General features: G+C 57.5%; 3 protein-coding genes across 8 annotated transcripts; 2 read left to right on the top strand and 1 right to left on the bottom strand.

The window, feature by feature from the left end:
• The first annotated feature begins 50 nt into the window (after positions 1-50).
• UBE2T (ubiquitin conjugating enzyme E2 T) lies at positions 51-4,885 on the top strand. Of its 5 annotated transcripts, none has more exons than XM_042016023.1 (7): positions 51-149; positions 887-1,162; positions 1,696-1,765; positions 2,461-2,566; positions 3,186-3,284; positions 3,664-3,744; positions 4,594-4,885. In XM_042016023.1, exons 2-7 carry the CDS (start codon positions 1,057-1,059, stop codon positions 4,717-4,719), a joined length of 588 nt encoding a protein of 195 aa, XP_041871957.1. In that variant the 5' UTR covers positions 51-149; positions 887-1,056; the 3' UTR covers positions 4,720-4,885. The 5 variants fall into 5 exon arrangements, with proteins under 5 accessions (XP_041871957.1, XP_041871961.1, XP_041871958.1 ...); XM_042016027.1 differs by having other exon boundaries at positions 81-149; positions 890-1,162; XM_042016024.1 differs by having other exon boundaries at positions 84-187.
• A 793-nt stretch (positions 4,886-5,678) lies between these two features.
• On the bottom strand, positions 5,679-8,108 carry LOC121658742 (tetraspanin-18-like). Its single transcript, XM_042015965.1, has 7 exons — positions 8,052-8,108; positions 7,613-7,807; positions 7,023-7,097; positions 6,687-6,785; positions 6,416-6,595; positions 6,086-6,169; positions 5,679-5,726 (listed from the first exon to the last, which is right to left on the bottom strand). The coding sequence occupies exons 1-7, from the start codon at positions 8,106-8,108 to the stop codon at positions 5,679-5,681; spliced, it is 738 nt and encodes a 245-aa protein (XP_041871899.1).
• Positions 8,109-9,319: 1,211 nt separating this feature from the next.
• Positions 9,320-16,145, top strand: ADIPOR1 (adiponectin receptor 1). Of its 2 annotated transcripts, XM_042015940.1 has the most exons (8): positions 9,391-9,490; positions 9,627-9,856; positions 10,493-10,609; positions 11,224-11,395; positions 12,331-12,517; positions 13,528-13,715; positions 14,915-15,108; positions 15,403-16,145. In XM_042015940.1, the coding sequence occupies exons 2-8, from the start codon at positions 9,695-9,697 to the stop codon at positions 15,529-15,531; spliced, it is 1,149 nt and encodes a 382-aa protein (XP_041871874.1). In that variant the 5' UTR covers positions 9,391-9,490; positions 9,627-9,694; the 3' UTR covers positions 15,532-16,145. The 2 variants fall into 2 exon arrangements, with proteins under 2 accessions (XP_041871875.1, XP_041871874.1); XM_042015941.1 differs by lacking the exons at positions 14,915-15,108; positions 15,403-16,145 and adding an exon at positions 14,098-14,342 and having other exon boundaries at positions 9,320-9,490.
• The last annotated feature ends 174 nt before the right edge of the window (positions 16,146-16,319 follow it).

The following is a 16,319-nucleotide window of genomic DNA, read 5'->3' as shown; positions in this document are numbered from 1 at the left end:
GGGGGCGGGGCTGTCCGCCAGGCGTCCGCCGTTGCCAGGCGATAGCGGAAGTCCCGCCCCCGCCGCGCGCCGCCTCACGGGCCTGGGGGGCGGGAGCGCGGGGCTCGGTGGTTGTGGGTTGTTAGTTAATTAGAGTGAGGGGGTAATTAGTAAGTAGAGAGGGTGGAGGTCGTTCCGAAGGGATTGTGTAAGGGCTCTGGGAGGGGTGAGGCTCTGGGAGGTTGTTCCTATCTGTGGGAAGAGGGGCGCAGCTCTTGTCCGGGTGCGGGGGTAATTAAGCTGAGGGGTTAATTAATTAGGCTGATGAAGGGGGGTGAAGCGCTTCTTCAGTGGGGATAGTCAGGCTAGGGGTGCAGTGAAACTGAGGGGTGCTCGGGCGGGGGAGTCCGTGCTAGTGGTGCCTGAGGGAAACGATAATCCCTGGTGGGGGAAGTTAGGCCTAGGGGGGCTCCCCCATCCTCAGCGTGGGTGGTAGGGCTGCAGTGTGTTATCGGGACAGGTTCCTCTCAGGGCGGGTTGGCGGGTGTCCTCATGGCCCTGGCCATGGGGGCTGGGGAGGCAGAGCAGACCCCTGCTTTGGGAGTTTGCTGTGGCCGGGAGCGGCCCATCCCTGGGCAGCTTTCGGATTCCCCCTGCACAGGAAGGGGGAGATGGGGCCTTGGGGTGGGAAGGGGCACTGATGGGTGGCTCCAGCAGGGCAGCGTGTACCCTAACCATGAAGGGACGTGGCTGGTCCTGGGGCAGATGCTACAGTTCCATGAGGGGTTTAGAGCCTGGTCATGGCCTCCCAGTTCCTTAGGGTTTGGTAAACCCCAGGGTTTATTAGACTCAGCTGGGGACTGAGGAGATGGCATGGATTATAAAGAGTCTCATTCTGCTCCTCCAGCAGGTGCGAGAGCAGCTCCAGGAACGGGTTCAGCCTCTCTGTGACTGGTATCACATCAGGATAACAGCTCAAAACCCACATCTGTAGCCAAAAAAAATTCTCAATATAAAGTGGTATTTTTAAAATCCGGGTTTGTCAGGAGTAGAATCCGGTGTCAGAGCTCCAGCACCATGCAGAGAGCCTCGCGGCTGACAAGGGAGCTCTCGCTCCTGGCTACGGAGCCACCTCCGGGCATCACCTGCTGGCAGAACGGGCAGCTCGATGACCTGCGGGCACGTACGTACCTTGGGGCTTCCCAAAGGCAGGGCTGGGCTGCAGTTTGCTGTTAGGTCTGTGCTTGCTGTGTGCTCTGGCCTTTATAGGCTATGTGGAAGTGTTGGATTTTATTTTCCTTTAAACACAGCTTGGCCTGTGCCTTGGCTGGTCTGCCCTCAGTTTAGATGCTGTGGAGGGGAGCTGGTCTCACATAAGATGACATTTTTTATTCCTGGATTCTCCCCTGTGAGGGTGGTGAGGCCCTGGCACAGGTTGCTCACAGAAGCTGTGGCCGTCCCATCCCTGGGAGTGTCCAGGTTGGGTGAGGCTTGGAGCAACATGGGATGATGGAAGGTGTTCCTGGAACTGGGTGGTCTTTAAGGTCCCTCCCAACCCTTAACATTCTATGATTCTGTCACCTGAGCAGCTCTTTAACTGTGGGAGGTATGTGGGGACTGCTGTCAATGAGATGATCTTGAAGGTCCTTTCCAACCCAAACCATTCTGTAATTCTGATTTTGATGTAATTCTTGTATTTTCATCTTGCTCCTAAAGAAATTTTAGGAGGTGTGGACACACCATATGAGAAAGGAATATTCAACCTGGAAATCATAGTTCCTGAAAGGTAAGTGGGTACCCGTGTGAGGCTGGCAGGCCCTGGCACAGGGTGCCCAGAGCAGCTGTGGCTGCCCCATCCCTGGCAGTGTCCAAGGCCAGGCTGGACGGGGCTTGGAGCCACCTGGGACAGTGGAAGGTGTCCCTGCCCATGGCAGGGGTGGGACTGGGTGGGCTTTGAGGTCCCTTCCAACCCAGAGCAGGCTGTTTGTCTGGTTAAGTAGTTGGTGTAGTCCTGCTTTCAAATGTGAGTAAACTGCTGTAATGTATTTGCTGTAAATGCTAACATGTGGGTTTTTCCTTTATCCTGCCAACAAGGAATGGGGTTGAGACCCTTTTTTTTAAGGAATGCAATTTTTCCAGTGGCTGATACACTTATTTTGCATTGAACATCAAAGATGTGTGATTAAAAACCTAAAAGTGCAATGATAAGACTTCTGCCTCCTCATACTGTCTCAAAGCTTTCTGGAAAGAGCTTGTTCATCAGTACAAAGTTTCTTATGTTGTTCCCTTGTGGAAGTCTATCCGGGGAAGTGCTGGTCAGACACAGCTGGAAGCAGCAAAGGCAGAGCACTGCCTCCAAAGATTTGTGGGGAAGGGTGTCATGTAGGGTGAGAGGAGGAAGCTATGGCGTTGCTTGGGTGGCAAAACAACTGGCCTACAGATATAACAATAACTTCTGTTTCTTAATGCTTGTGCCTTCAGGTACCCATTTGAGCCACCAAAGATACGCTTCCTGACCCCCATCTACCATCCCAACATCGACTCTGCTGGGAGGATTTGCCTGGATGTTCTTAAGTTACCCCCGAAGGTAAGACAGTGCTTGGGTGTGGGTAAGTGAGCCTGGGCAGGATAATGACCTCCTTATCTGCTCCTTGTAAAAGCCTGATTGAATGTCTGTTTACTCCTGACTTATTTACAGGGAGCAGGGAGTGAAGTTTTTGAGTGGCATCTCATTTGTTTAGAGCCAGAACATGATGTTCTTTGTTCCATATAAGTTTCCAAGGTTTTAAGGATTGGAGTCAAAAGGCATTAGGTCTGAAAATGAGTTGCCCCAACACAGCAGAGATCCAGCCCACAGAATCATGGAATCTCCTGAGTTAGAAGGGACACACAGGGATCATCGGGGCCATGAGTTGGATTTGCACAGGACAAGCCCAGAGTCCCACCGTGTGCCTGGGAGCTTTTTCCAAATGCCCTTTGAGCTCTGGCCGCCTTGGAGCCATGACCACTGCCCTGGCTGTCAGCTGGGCTTCCTTGGAGCCTTGTGTTGAGAGTGGGTCTGGTGTGTTCATGGGGCATTAGGTGCTGGAAGTCCAAGGCAGCTGTGGGCAGGTTGGGTTGAAGTGCTGTGGGTTCTGAGGTGTCTCTGGGCTGCCATGTGCTGGTTTCTCTCTCTGAGCTGCTGCTCTCATCCCATTTCCTTACAGGGTGCATGGAGGCCTTCCCTGAACATCTCCACCCTGCTGACCTCCATCCAGCTGCTGATGGCAGAGCCCAACCCTGATGACCCTCTCATGGCTGACATTGTATGTGAGCTCCTCTCCCTCTCTCCTGGCCATGGACACAGGTGGGGAGGGAGTGGGGGGCTGGATTTAGGCTCAGCTTCTGCTTCACTTGCTCTGGATTGACACGCTAGGGGTGTGGCCTGACCTGGATCAGCTGGGGTGTCCCTGGGCTTCCCTGAGGCAGCTGAGGCCAGAAGAGATGGTCAAGATTTTGTCTTCAAGCCATTCTCTTCAGTGCAAATGGCAGCATGAGTTCTTCAAGCAAACTAAATGGATTTTACACTTTCTGCTTGTTGTGGTTTTAGTGTGGTTTAGGAGTCCTAAAGCCAGACTTGGTGCCAGCTTCTTGATGACAGGTATTCAATCAAATCTCTGTCTTTGTCTTGCTCTTCCCATTTAGTCCTCGGAGTACAAGTACAACAAGCAGCTGTTCCTGCTCAACGCCAGGGAGTGGACTGAGAAATACGCAGGGCAGCTGAGAGTAAGGACCACGCTTTGCTCACTGGGTGTAGCTCCCTCTTGGTCTACAGTCCTTTTGTCTCAGTTTCCTTTTCACAGTTGCTTTGTTCTGTCTTTCCTCCCCTTCTGCTCTGTGTTTTGGATCTGTATTTAATTTCATTATATTTTTTTAAGCTCATTACATTCTCTCCTTCCAATTAAATGCTCATTCACTAATAACTGCTGTGCTGCTCAAGGAGGAGGGGCAGATGGATAAACCTTTCCCAGGGATCCTGCAGCCCTGTTCTCCCTCATCTGTGTTCCCTGGTCTCCCTATTCCCTGGTGGAGTGCAGCCTTCCTCCCATCACCCTCTCTTCCTGCCTCCTTTCCTCTCCCTCACCTCATGAATGAGTTTCCTAAAAATAAATCGCACTTAAGCAGATAAAAAACTCTGCCCAAAAATCAGTTACCTTTGGGCCTTCTGCCTTCCCTAGGTGCCTTCCCTCCCTGCACCTTGTTTGGATAACACCCTTTCTGGGATGAGGCTATCTTCCCTGCAGGAGCCCTGGCAGTCGTGCTCACTGCTCCAGCTCTGAACCCATTAACAAGTTCACTGTGGTTGTCAGGAGGGCACAGAGTGAAGCCATCCCTGCACCAACACACAGAGCCCTGGAGCAACCCAGCTCCTCTGTGTGTGCCACTGCTCTGCTCAGTCATCCTGCTCTCCTGTCATCCCCCTTCCTAAAAACCCCAGCAGCGGGAGCAGAACAGCAAAGGCTCACTGCATGAGAGCCAGAGTACAGTCAGCTCTTACCTTGGTGGAGCACAGGGCACTCCAATGGCTGTAAAATTAAATTATTCATAGCTCTTTTATTTCTTGGGTCATCACAGGCTTCCAAGCCTTTGGAAGAGAAAATCATCCCAAGTGAAACAAGCGCCAGCAGTGAATCGACCGCGCAGAAAAGAAAAGGGGTTAACATCAGCAGGAAGGAGAAGAAATCCTGCCCAGATTCCTGAGGGGGGTTTGTTCTCTTGGGGCTGTCACTGTCCCCTTCCCCTCACACAGGTACAAGGAAAGAGTCTGCCTTTAAAGGGCTGCACCAGCTTTGGTTTTCTGTTCCCTTGCATGGGGTGGTTTTTTTGGTGAAAAGTTCCATTATATTAATAAAATATAAAGCTTTTATATCTATTTTTCCATTTTGTTGAGTGGAGGTTTTGGAATATTCAAAAGAAAAGGAAAACTGGAAGCACCACTTCAGCTTCCAATTCCCAACTTTCAGAGACATGGGAATAGCACCAAATAGTTCAGTTTCTATTTTCACAACGGGCTGAGAGCAGGAGCTGAGCAGCAGACAGGTCAGAACCAGCTGCTGGGAGTCTTTTCCTGGGAAAGGCTTCGTTTGCCATGTAACCTCAAGGGCTAAGCCATTAAACTCAACTCTTACAACCCTGGCTCTCCAGAGCAGTCTGTTAGGTTCCAGTTGGACCATTTAGGATAACCTGGATGGTGTCTTGGCTCTGTTGTGACTCCAGGAGGTGGCCAGTGACAAGAACCAGCTCAGGGCAGGGGAGGAAGAGCCCAAAAGATTCCCGGCGATCTGGGAGTGGATGGATGTGGAAGAGAGCGGGATGTCAGCGCTGTGATGTGCAGGGTGAGGAGCACGAGAGGACTGGGCCAAGGAGGACAGTTCTCAGTACTTCCAGGGATGCAAAAATGAGGGCTGACTGCAGCTCGCAGGGGGAGCAAGTGCGGTGCTCAGCCTCTTGCTCTGCAGGTTCCCTGCTGGGAATTTAACCCATGGCCTGTCCCTGCTCCCAGAAGGGTGAGCCAGGCCCACCTCTGGAGCAGAGACAGGACTCGGCAAGGTTCCCAGTGCCTGGGAAGTGATGGAGCTCAGTGATGAGCTGAGTCTGATGGGTGAGGAAAGGCTGTGTCCTCGGCTGCTCCCAGAGCCCTGAGCCTGTCCCTGTCCCACTCAGTCGAAGTTATAGTAGAGGCAGAAGGCGAAGAACATTGCGAAGATCTGGAATGGCAGAGGCGGGAGAGGGTCAGCCCCACGGCAGGGCTGGGCCAGGCCAGGCCTGGCTGTGGTTGGAAGCAGAGAGGGGCTGGAGGGTCCCTGGCCTGGGACCATTGCTGTGCCCCTCAAGGGGCCTGGGCCAGCTGTCCTGGTGCTGCACAGGGACACCAGGGCAAGGAGACCGAGGGGGGGAGCAAAACAAAGCCTCCCCTGTCCCTTCACCTGCCCCATCTGCAGTGGAGAGTGGGCTCTGTACCCTGAGACAGACCTGAGCCCCTTTGTGCTCTCCTTGCCTGCTGAGCAACCCCCCTGCCACAAAGAGGGGACCCTCTGCCTGCCCTGTCCCCAGCCCCCCTCATTACCTCAATGCCCAGCACGGCCAAGCTGCAGGTCCCAGGGAGGGAGATGTACCTCTGCAGGGTCCTGCCGAAGGTGGAGAAGCAGCCCTGGGGCAGGGAGAGGAGGGAGGGGCTCTCTCATGTTCCCCGTGGCCACAGGGAGCCCAGAGGGGGACTGGGGGGGGGAGTCGGGTCTTCTCTGTGGCAGGACGAGCTGAGGACTTTGGGAGCCCCTGGACTGTGGAACCACACCCAGGCAATGTCCCAGGCTCCTGTCCCTCATGCTCTGCTCTGTGAGCCTGGGAAGGGCTGAGGCTGAGACAGGGACACGGGCACAGCAGAGCTGTGCTGTACCTGCTCATGGATGTAGCCAGGGCTTCTGTCCTGGCACTGCTCCCAGCCCAGGAGCTCTCCTGCCTGCAGAAGCCCATTCCGGGCACAGCATGCCCGTGGCCATGGCGTCCCTGGGTGCAGCTCATGGAAGCGGGAGCCGTTCCCAAAGTCTTCAGGTCCTAAAACGCCACAACACGAGAACTGGAACAGAAGGGAAACACCATCACCGTGCTCACCCTTGGTGGATCCTGTGTGTGCTCCACACACCCCCAGGAGCCTCCCAGGTGCTCACCGTGACCATGAGGGTGTTCCAGGCTGTGGAGAAGACCTCAGCACCCTCATCCCCACCATAGTTCCTCCTCAGCTCGGACAGGAAGCGCTCGGGTTGGACCTGTGGGATTGGTGCCAGGGCTGGGACTGTTCCACTCTGCTCAGCACCAGCTGCTTTGGAGGGGAGTTGGGCACCCAGTGGACCCCCCCCTCCCCCCACCTGCTTTGAGGTTTGTGTTGTGGTGATGGAGGTGAGGGGAAGGGTGTCCCCACGCCAGCCCCAGTTGCCTGGTGGGCTCTGAGCCATGGCCATGGTGTGACAGAGGGAGGCTGGCGACCCTGGGGACGGTGCCAGTACCTTTTTCCAGTGCACCAGGAAGAGAACGGCCCCAGCAAGCTGCATGAGGAAGACGAGGCTGACGAGGATGAAGAACTGGAAGGCAGCAGGTGAAGGAGTCAGAGACCAGCCTGATCCCACAAGCAGCTTGCTCACATTATCCCTGCCCTCCTCTGCACCAGCCCTGCCTGTGCCCTGCATCCTCGAGACGAGGGATGTGTGTGCAGCTCCTGGGAACAGATTCCACATCTCTGACCACTGTGGCTGCAAGGCAGGGGTCAAAAACAAGCACCATCTGCAAGGGACTGGGGATGCTGAAGAAATGGGGGTGTTGGTGCTCAAACAGGCGTTTCTGCCCCTCACCAGCAGTGGGGATATCTTGGAAATGCCATGTGGGACAAGCCAGTGGCTTCAGAGAGAATTGACCCCTCTTAGTGGCTTTATAAATCCTCTGGGCTCTAAATCGAGACTCACAAGATGGGGAGTGGATGGCAGGACGTATTGAGGATGAGGAACACCTGCATCCCCCACCACCCTCCAGCCCATGACTCCTGCCCCCAGTGCCTCTGTCCACATCCTGCAGCCCCTTCCCACCCATCTCCCTCCCTCACCAGCAGCAGGAGTGGGCGGCTCCGGCGCAGGGCCCCACAGCAGCCCAGGAAGCCCAGCAGGGACAGGGCGATGCCCAGGGCCAGCAGCAGCCACGCGCCTGCACTCAGCACAGCCCTGGCAGCCACGATGTCCTGGAAACCAGCCGGGTCCACGGCCACCCAGACTCCCACGGCCACCAGGCATGTCCCCCCAGCCTGCAGGGGGAGGTCCAGAGATGATCATGGGGTCAGGGGATGTCCAAGGCTTGGTCCCCTCCCTGGGCTGGGTGTCACCCACCCGAGTCAGATGGAAATGGCAGCCCATGTGGATGGGGGATGTTTGAACCCTTGGTCCCCTCCCTGGGACCGCTGTCACCCACCCCTGAGCCAGCTGGAGATGTCGCTCCCCAGGCACAGGTTCTCTCCACCCCTGCACCCCACGGGGCCCAGGTGGACTCACAAACACCAGCACGTTGAAGATGAACATCAGGTACTTCATGCAGCTCAAGACACGCATGGGGACACCAGGAGGGGGGACACGGCGGTGTTTGTCCCTATGGAGGGGAGAGCAGAGCCCTGGCCACAGCCAGCCCTGACTTGTCCTGGACCCCATGGCTCCAGCAGAATGGGGGGGGATGCAGCCTCCCAAAATTCCTAGATCATTTTGTATCCCCACCATCTCCCATGACACCCCAAAAAACCTGTTTCCTCTCCAAATTTGTGTCCCCTCCCAACCCCATGTCCCCTTCAAACCCTATGTGCCCAGTCCTATGTCCCCTCCAAACCCTCTGTCCCCACCAAATCCCATGTTCCCTATAAATCCCGTGTCCCCTACAAATCCCATGTCCCCTCTAAATCTTGTGTTCCCTTCAGCCCCCACACCACTCACCCTGTGGGGACAGCGGGTGACCCAGGTACCTCCAACCTTCCCTGGTGCTGCCAGCACCTAGATAATATCACGAAGGTCAGAAAATCCCTCCCCCATTTCCACTCCAGCAGCCCCCAAGAAACCCCTTCCAGCGGCGAGGACATGAATGATTGATGGGGAACAGGATCCACCATTGTGCCAGCGGCAGCCGGGAGTCTCCGGCTCTTCTCAGCCAAGGAAATGAAACCTGTGGGCAGGGAAAGACGAGCCGCCCCACCAGGCCGGGGTGACCTCGGCCATCAATTATTGCTGTGGCCATTCGGGGAAGCCCTCAACAGCCACACACGGGGCTGCTGGGACACAGGGACATCCCAGATGGATCACTGGGTCTGTTCCCTCTCGTTGCTGACTTTAGGAGCTCTCTAAACACAGAGTCATGTTAGAAAGGAGACCTTATTTAGGTCTTTCTCCTTATAAAGGTGCAACGAGGAGGTTTCCACAAATCAAGCACACCAAGGGGTAAAAAGTTAAATCTTTTCTACAGTAAAATTTACATGAGCCCGCCTATCTAAAGCATATTCTTCGCCTGCCTAATGCATATTTATTTTGGTGATGTGACTTTACCCAATGCTTGAAACACAAAGTTCCGGGGCAGATAATTCACCTCGAAGGCATCACCCCGGGGACGGTTCCGGTGTCACCGCAGCCCCGGGGCCCCGAGGGGCGGTCCCGCCGCTGTCCCGCCGCGCCAGCAAGGGGCAGCCGAGCGCGCGGCCACAAAGCTGCGCCGCGCGGCCAGAGCGCCTCCCGCCGGCCCTTCAGCCGGGCGGCTCGGCCAATCGCAGCGGGCGGCGGCGGGCGGGGCGGGAGAAGAGAGAGACAGACAGCGGCCTGGACCAATCACAGAGCGCCATTCCCAGGGCGGGGCCCTGCGGGAGCTTGGCCCCGAGGCCGGAAGCGGCGCTGCGCGTTCCCGTTCCCTCAGCGTTGCTTCCGGTGCTGCCGCCGCCGCCCGCGGGATGTAGCGGCCGGTGAGGGACGGGCGGGGGAGCGGGGGGTCCGGGCGCTGCCCGGGACGGGCGGGGCCGCTGCTTCCACACCACCGGGGAGAGCCCTGCCGCCGGTTCCCCCGGTTCCAGTAACTCTGTGCTTCTTCCCCCCCCCCAGCGCGGCGGCAGAAGGACGCGGAGGGACCTTCACCGGCTGCCTCGGAGCCGCACGGAGCCGCCGCCCCGATGGCGTCCCGCAAGGCCCCCGCCGGGGCGGGCAGCGGGCTGGCGGCCGCCGGCCGGGACCGGGATCGGGAACGGGAACGGGAACGGGCGCATCTGGAGCTCGCCGAGCTGGGGCCGCTCCTAGAGGAGAAGGGGGACCAAGGAGGCACCGGCGCGGCCAGCGTGAGCCCCTCCGAGACCCCCGGGCGGCCGGGGATCCAGAGCCCGGCTCAGGCTCCTCGCTCCGCCCCCGCGGTTTATCCCGGGAATCTGCCCGTTATCCCATTAATAGCTGGGGGAGTACGGCTCCGTGTCGTTCCTGGGGCCGGTCCCTGCTCCGAGCCGCCCCAAACTCTGCTCCTGCCGAGCAAGCGTGGAGCTGGGATAGTCCGGGGGTCACCGGGATCGCGGTGTCTGTGCCGAGTGTTCCCAGGGTGTTTCCAGTGCCCCAGCATTTCCACAGGGCTGGGAATCTCCTTCCCGAACCCTTTTCCGTCTGGGCAGAGCTGGAGCTGTGCCGCGACCCAGAGCGTTCCCAGCTCGGAGCCGCTTCTGCTCGGCTGGGCCGGCTTGGGTTTCCCGTTCCAGCCTTGGTTGTAGGGATGAAAATCCCTGGCGGTAATCCCGCCTTTCGACAGGATAAATCTGGGATTAGCCCGCCCCGGGTGGGTCAAGCAGCAGCGTGTTGCATAAACGAGGGTGACCGGCGGGTCCTGCCCATCCCCTCGGAGGGATGAAGCCCCAGGTGCTTTCAGAAGAGCAGGGATGATTCCTCTCCTGGGGGCTGGAATGGCTCCTTCCCGGCTCTTCTTCCCGCAGGCCGAGGACCCGCCGTGCCCGGCAGCCCGCGAGGAGGAGGAGGAGGTGGTGCGGGTGCTGACCCTGCCCCTGCAAGCTCACCATGCCATGGAGAAGATGGAAGAGTTCGTGTACAAGGTACTGGAGCCTGCGGCAATGCCCCGGTCCTGATTTTGGAGCAGATTCCCCAGTCCCAGGGCTCGGGGTGATGGGATGTGTCCAGATAAAGCTCCACGCGGCTGCAGTTGGCTCCAGCTCTGCTCCCAGCAGCGTTTCCCGGGAACGGTGTAGGATGGGGCTGGCCGGGATGGGGGCTGGCCCAGCCATGGTGGGCGAGGATCTGGGAGCAATCCCGCTGTTCCTGCGGGCCTGGGTGGGGCCCCGGAGCACCGCAGGGGTGTCACCCGGTGCCTGCAGTCACTGTGGCTGCTGTGCTTCTTCCCTGATCAAATGGGAATTACCGCAGGGAACAGACTGTGGGTGTGGAAGGGTTAAAGCTGAGGGTATGAATCGCCCCTGACTCCCTGGAATCACTCCCTGGGGCGAGCAGGAATCAGTCCCTGGGAGGACCTGGAATCACTCCTTGGGGGGCTGTGGGGAGCAAAGCGCAGGATGGGGGTGGCTCACAGGGTCCCACAGGGCACCTCATGTCAGAGAAGCCAAACTTCCTCTCCCCAGGGAGCATCCCAGGGCTGGGCTGTTCCCCGTGCATTTGGGGCTCTGGGCTGCCCTGATCCCCTGGTGTGTTGCAGGTGTGGGAGGGGCGCTGGCGCGTGATCCCGTACGATGTCCTGCCCGACTGGCTCAAGGACAACGATTACCTTCTGCACGGGCACCGGCCGCCCATGCCCTCCTTCCGCGCCTGTTTCCGCAGCATCTTCCGGATACACACCGAGACGGGCAACATCTGGACACACCTGCTGGGTGACTGGGGCAAGGGGCAGCTCTGGGGCTGGAGGGGCTCAGACCCTGCATTAGGGTCAGGACGGGCTCGCTGCTGGGTCCTCTCCATGCCCAGGGCTCCCTGTGTGGATCCTGTGCATGCAGTAGGATTGGACATGGAGTGCCTGGGGCTCCTGGAGCCCCTTGGGAGAGAGGGACCAGGGCTGGGCTCAGCCACTGCAGGAGTGGGATGAGGAAATGTGTCCTGGACAAAACAGGGAAGCCTCAGAGGATGTTCCTCTGAAATGAGTCCGGAGGAGGCCAGAGAGATCCTCTGGGGGCTGGAGCTCTTCTGCTCTGGAGCCAGGCTGGGAATGCTGGGAATACTTAGCCTGGAGGCGAGAAGACTTCAGGGAGAACTTAGAGACCCTTCCAGTGCCTAAAGGGGCTCCAAGAGAGCTGAAGAGAAGCTTTGGACAAGGGCAGGGAATCACAGGACAAGGGGGAATGGCTTCCCACTGCCAGAGGGCAGGGTCAGATGGGATATTGGGAAGGAATTCTTCCCTGTGAGGATGGCAGGCCCTGGCACAGGGTGCCCAGAGCAGCTGGGGCTGCCCCTGGATCCCTGGAAGTGTTCAAGACCAGGTTGAACGGGGCTTGGAGCAGCCTGGCACAGTGGAAGGCGTCCCTGCCCATGGCAGGGGATGGGAATGGGTGAGCTTTAAGGTCCCTTCCCACCCAAACCCGTCTGGGATTCCATGACCCTGTGAAACACAGGGATGCTCAGTAGCTCTTTGCCCTGTGCCTGCCCCTTCCCCTGACCCCAGCCCTGCTCGTTTGCACTAACAAAGGCCTCAGCCAAGGACCCACTGTGGGCCACTGAGCACCCCTGGGATACATCCAGGACCTCTTCTCATCATGGCTCTGCTGAACTCTCCCACAGTCCCCCTGACTTCCCGCTCCGTGTGTTCCTGCAGGCTTTGTTCTGTTCCTCTGCCTCGGGATCCTGACCATGCTGCGGCCCAACATGTACTTCATGGCTCCTCTCCAAGAGAAGGTGGTGTTTGGGATGTTCTTCCTGGGAGCAGTGCTGTGCCTCAGCTTCTCCTGGCTTTTCCACACTGTCTACTGTCACTCGGAGAAGGTCTCACGGACTTTTTCGAAGTGAGTCAGCATGAGTGTGGTTGTGTGGTCTCCTGGGAGGTTTTTGGGTTCTTGCAGCACTTCCTCTTGGAAAGCACTGCATTCCCAAATGTTTTATCCTTGGGGGAAGGGAGCATCCACCCAATCCAGCGTGGAACTGAGGGGGAACCACAACAGGGTTCTGGAGGGCTCTGCTTGAGCACCTTAAATCTGCCAGGTCAGGGGTGTCAGGTGCATGATAAAGATCCTGGGGCCCTGCAGCTCCCAAGGGAACAGGACCCTGGCTTCCAAGGGAACAGGCTCTGTGCTCCCAAGGGAACAGGCTCTGTGCCCCTCGTAGGAGTGAAGTGAGGAGGAGTCTCGCTCTCACTGGGCAGCTGGGGGCCATGGCCAGTTTGGTAGGTCCCAGTTTACTGGATGCTTTTGAAAACCTCTGTTTTGGATCCAGTTTGGACTGAAACCAAATGGAAAGAAGGAATACAAACAGGATTCCCAGCAGAGTGGGAAGGCTGGTCAGTGGTTTGTGCCTCTTCCTGGGCTGCTCCAAGAGTCAAGCTCCCGTCAGCCTTCGCAGTGAGGCTCTCAAGTGACATTCTGCTCCCTCATGGCTATTAAAGGCATTCATTTGGGTGCTGCTTGCTGGGAATCTTGCCCATCCCCTTTGCACAACCCCCAGAGACCCCATGGGATCCTGTCTCCAGAACAAACCCAGCAGGAATGCCCTCATGTTCCTGGGAAGGCAGTGGGGGAAGTGCAAGTGCTATGTTTTGGTGGTGAGATGAGTGGAGGATCACAGATCCACGTGCTCACGGATTTGTTCCTGGTGGTTTGAGCTCCAGCCCCCTCTTGCCCCTCCTCAGCATTCCTACATGCCCAGGCCCTTCCTCCTGTCGCACCTGGCCCTGATGGGACCCCAGCATGCCCCTCCTGCCTGTGACTGCACTCAGGTGCAGGCTGGGGAGTTCCCACATATGGAGAGGGTGGATTTTGGGGCTCACCTGTGGCTCTCTGTCGTTGCATCCTGGCTGCAGGTTGGATTATTCAGGAATTGCACTGCTGATCATGGGGAGCTTCGTCCCATGGCTCTACTACTCATTCTACTGCTCCCCACAGCCAAGACTCATCTACCTCTCCATCGTCTGTGTCTTGGGTATCTCTGCCATCATCGTGGCACAGTGGGACCGATTTGCCACGCCCAAGCACAGGCAGACTAGAGCAGGTAGGAGCTCCCTCCTCCCCCAAGTCCTGGGAGGCACTTTGGGCAGATTCCATTTGGGAAAGACTCTGGGCATCTGGTGGGTTCATTCCCCCTGAGCAGCACAGCACTGCAAGGAGCGGCCTCCTGCCTTCTCTTGCTGTGCTGGGGATTCATCTCCTGAGCAGAGCCTGGGGTTTGGAGTTTAAGGATAGCCCTGGGCAGGCTGGGGCTGTGCCTTTTCCGCCTTCCCTGGGAAGCAGTGGCAGCAGGAACCTGCAGCTAGGGCACAGGAGGAAGGCATCCCTGAGCTCTTCCCTGCCAGGGACACGCTGGCTGGTCCCTGCCTTCCTGGGGGTGGAGTGGGGGGCTGCCTCCAGCTCCACACCCCAATTTACCCCCACAGCAGGTCCCATCAGCCTCTCTGAACACCAGAAGACACGTCCCTCCCCAGCTCCCAGGGGTCCTGAAGCAAATGTCTGTTGGAGCACTGTCTTGGCTACATGAGTGAGGAGAGACCACGCTGAGCCAGAGGCCACCTGAGAGCCCTCAGATGAGGGCAGGGGACAGGCAGGACTCACATCCCCATGGCTCCTCCCCACTGCATCCTGTGCCCCCAGGACGAGCAAGATCCAGCTGGGTGCCACCCAGAGCCTCTCCAGGCCAGTGTCACTGTTGTGCCACTTGTTCTCTGCCAACTCAGCAGAGCCCAGAGTTGAACATTTCAGCTGCTGCTGAGCTCCTTCCTCAGGAGCTCCAAGAAATTACTTTCCTGGAAGGGGTGGCTGTGTTCCTGGTGCAGTCCAAAGGGCTGGCACCTTCCAAAATGTCCATTCCCATAGCCAGGAGTGGGAGCTGCTGCAGCCCTGCATAAGAAATACTGGGTGGATTCACCCAGCAAGCACAGGGGTGCTTTGCCTGGGATGTGGAGCTGTGGATCCCCCGTTTTGTGAAGGATAAGGGCCACGAGGATTGGAGAAGTTTAAGGAGTGTTTGGACAAAGCTTTCAGGCACAGGGTGGGATTGTTTGTGGGTCTCCTGTGCAGGGCCAGGAGTTGGACACAATGATCCTTATGGGTCCTTTCCAGCTCGGGATATTCTATGAATCCAATGAAGAAAAGCTGCTTCCTTAACACAGGATGAGGGATCAAGGGGAGTTGGTGGGAGGAGCAGCTCCCACTCCACACTGAGCTCCTTTCCCTGACCTCCTCTCTGGGCCACAGGCGTGTTCCTGGGGCTGGGGCTGAGCGGCGTCGTGCCCACCATGCACTTCACCATCGCCGAGGGCTTTGTGAAGGCCACCACGGTGGGGCAGATGGGCTGGTTCTTCCTCATGGCCGTGATGTACATCACGGGCGCTGGGCTCTACGCCGCCCGCATCCCTGAGCGCTTCTTCCCGGGCAAGTTCGACATCTGGGTGAGTGTGGGGGTGAACGGGGTGTCTGGGGGCAGCTCTGGGGTCAGGAGAGGGGGCACTGAGTGGCTGGAGGCTGGGGGTGTCCTGCTGTGCCTCAGCACATGCTGGCAGGCAGACCTTGAACAGGTGTTGGCATGGGCAGGGCAAAGTACAGGGTGGGCATCACTGCTGGGAGCAACAGAGCGGGGAGCAGAGGGCAGAGGACAGTCCTGGAGCAGCGAGGAAGAACAGGAGGTGTTGACAGTGTTCCTGTCCTCTTTGGTCTTGTCTAAAGGCTTTTTTGCTTCCCTGCAGTTCCAGTCTCATCAGATCTTCCACGTGCTGGTGGTGGCTGCAGCCTTTGTCCACTTCTACGGGGTGTCCAACCTGCAGGAATTCCGCTACGGCCTGGAAGGGGGGTGCACAGACGACTCTCTCCTCTGAGAGCACCTGGTTTTAGTACAAGCTTCCTAAGTGCTTTTTAAACTCTTGTCTTTGCTAAAATCAAAGGAAGACTCAAAACCATTTGGGGTTCTTGTTTTTTTTTTTTTTAAAGAAACAAAAAAATAAGAAACTGATAAATCCTTCAGCAAAGTTGTTGACCAAATCCTCACCCCCTTCCCCACGCACTGCGCTGGGGCTGCAGGGGGACTCCCGCCTCCTCCAGACAGTGTTTTAGCTGCACCGGGATCACCTGCTGCTCTGGCAGCACAGGGAACAGCTCCCTGCTCCTGCACAGCCGAGCACATCCTGCTCCTCACGCACCAGGAGTTCTGCATATCCCCCATGGCAGTGCCTGGCTGGGGCAGCCCCAGGCACGGGCACACACTCATGTAATTTAAAGTTTTAATTGTCCTGTTTTGTTTTGTTTTCCTTGACAAAGTAATGTAAACATAAATGAAAGAATATTTAATATTTAATACTAAGCTTTAAAATGATGCGCTGCCGCTGCAGTCCTCAGCTCCCTCACTGTCAGGAGGAGGGAGGAAGGACAGTGGTGTAGGGAATGTAGAGCTGCTGTAGCTGATTGAAATAAAAAGGTCAATAGTTCAGTGTCACCGCTGTGTCCGTGTCTGGTTTTGGGGAAGGGGGAGAGAGGGCTCTGGGCACCCCCAGGAGCAGGGCAGGAGCGCCCTGGGGCAGGGGGATCCCTCCAGCTGCGGTGGAGTCTGGACTGGGCTGGGATAAACGGGAAATTGGGGTGGTGTGGTGATGACAGGGTAGGAAACCCA

Source organism: Corvus kubaryi, unplaced genomic scaffold (assembly GCF_017639235.1).
Source record: "Corvus kubaryi isolate FWS band 111438036 unplaced genomic scaffold, C.kubaryi_AGA036_p1.0 split3-37355, whole genome shotgun sequence".
Classification (NCBI taxonomy): Eukaryota; Metazoa; Chordata; class Aves; order Passeriformes; family Corvidae; genus Corvus; species Corvus kubaryi.
Note: the sequence above shows the minus strand (reverse complement) of the source record. Positions and strands in the feature narration are given on the sequence as shown.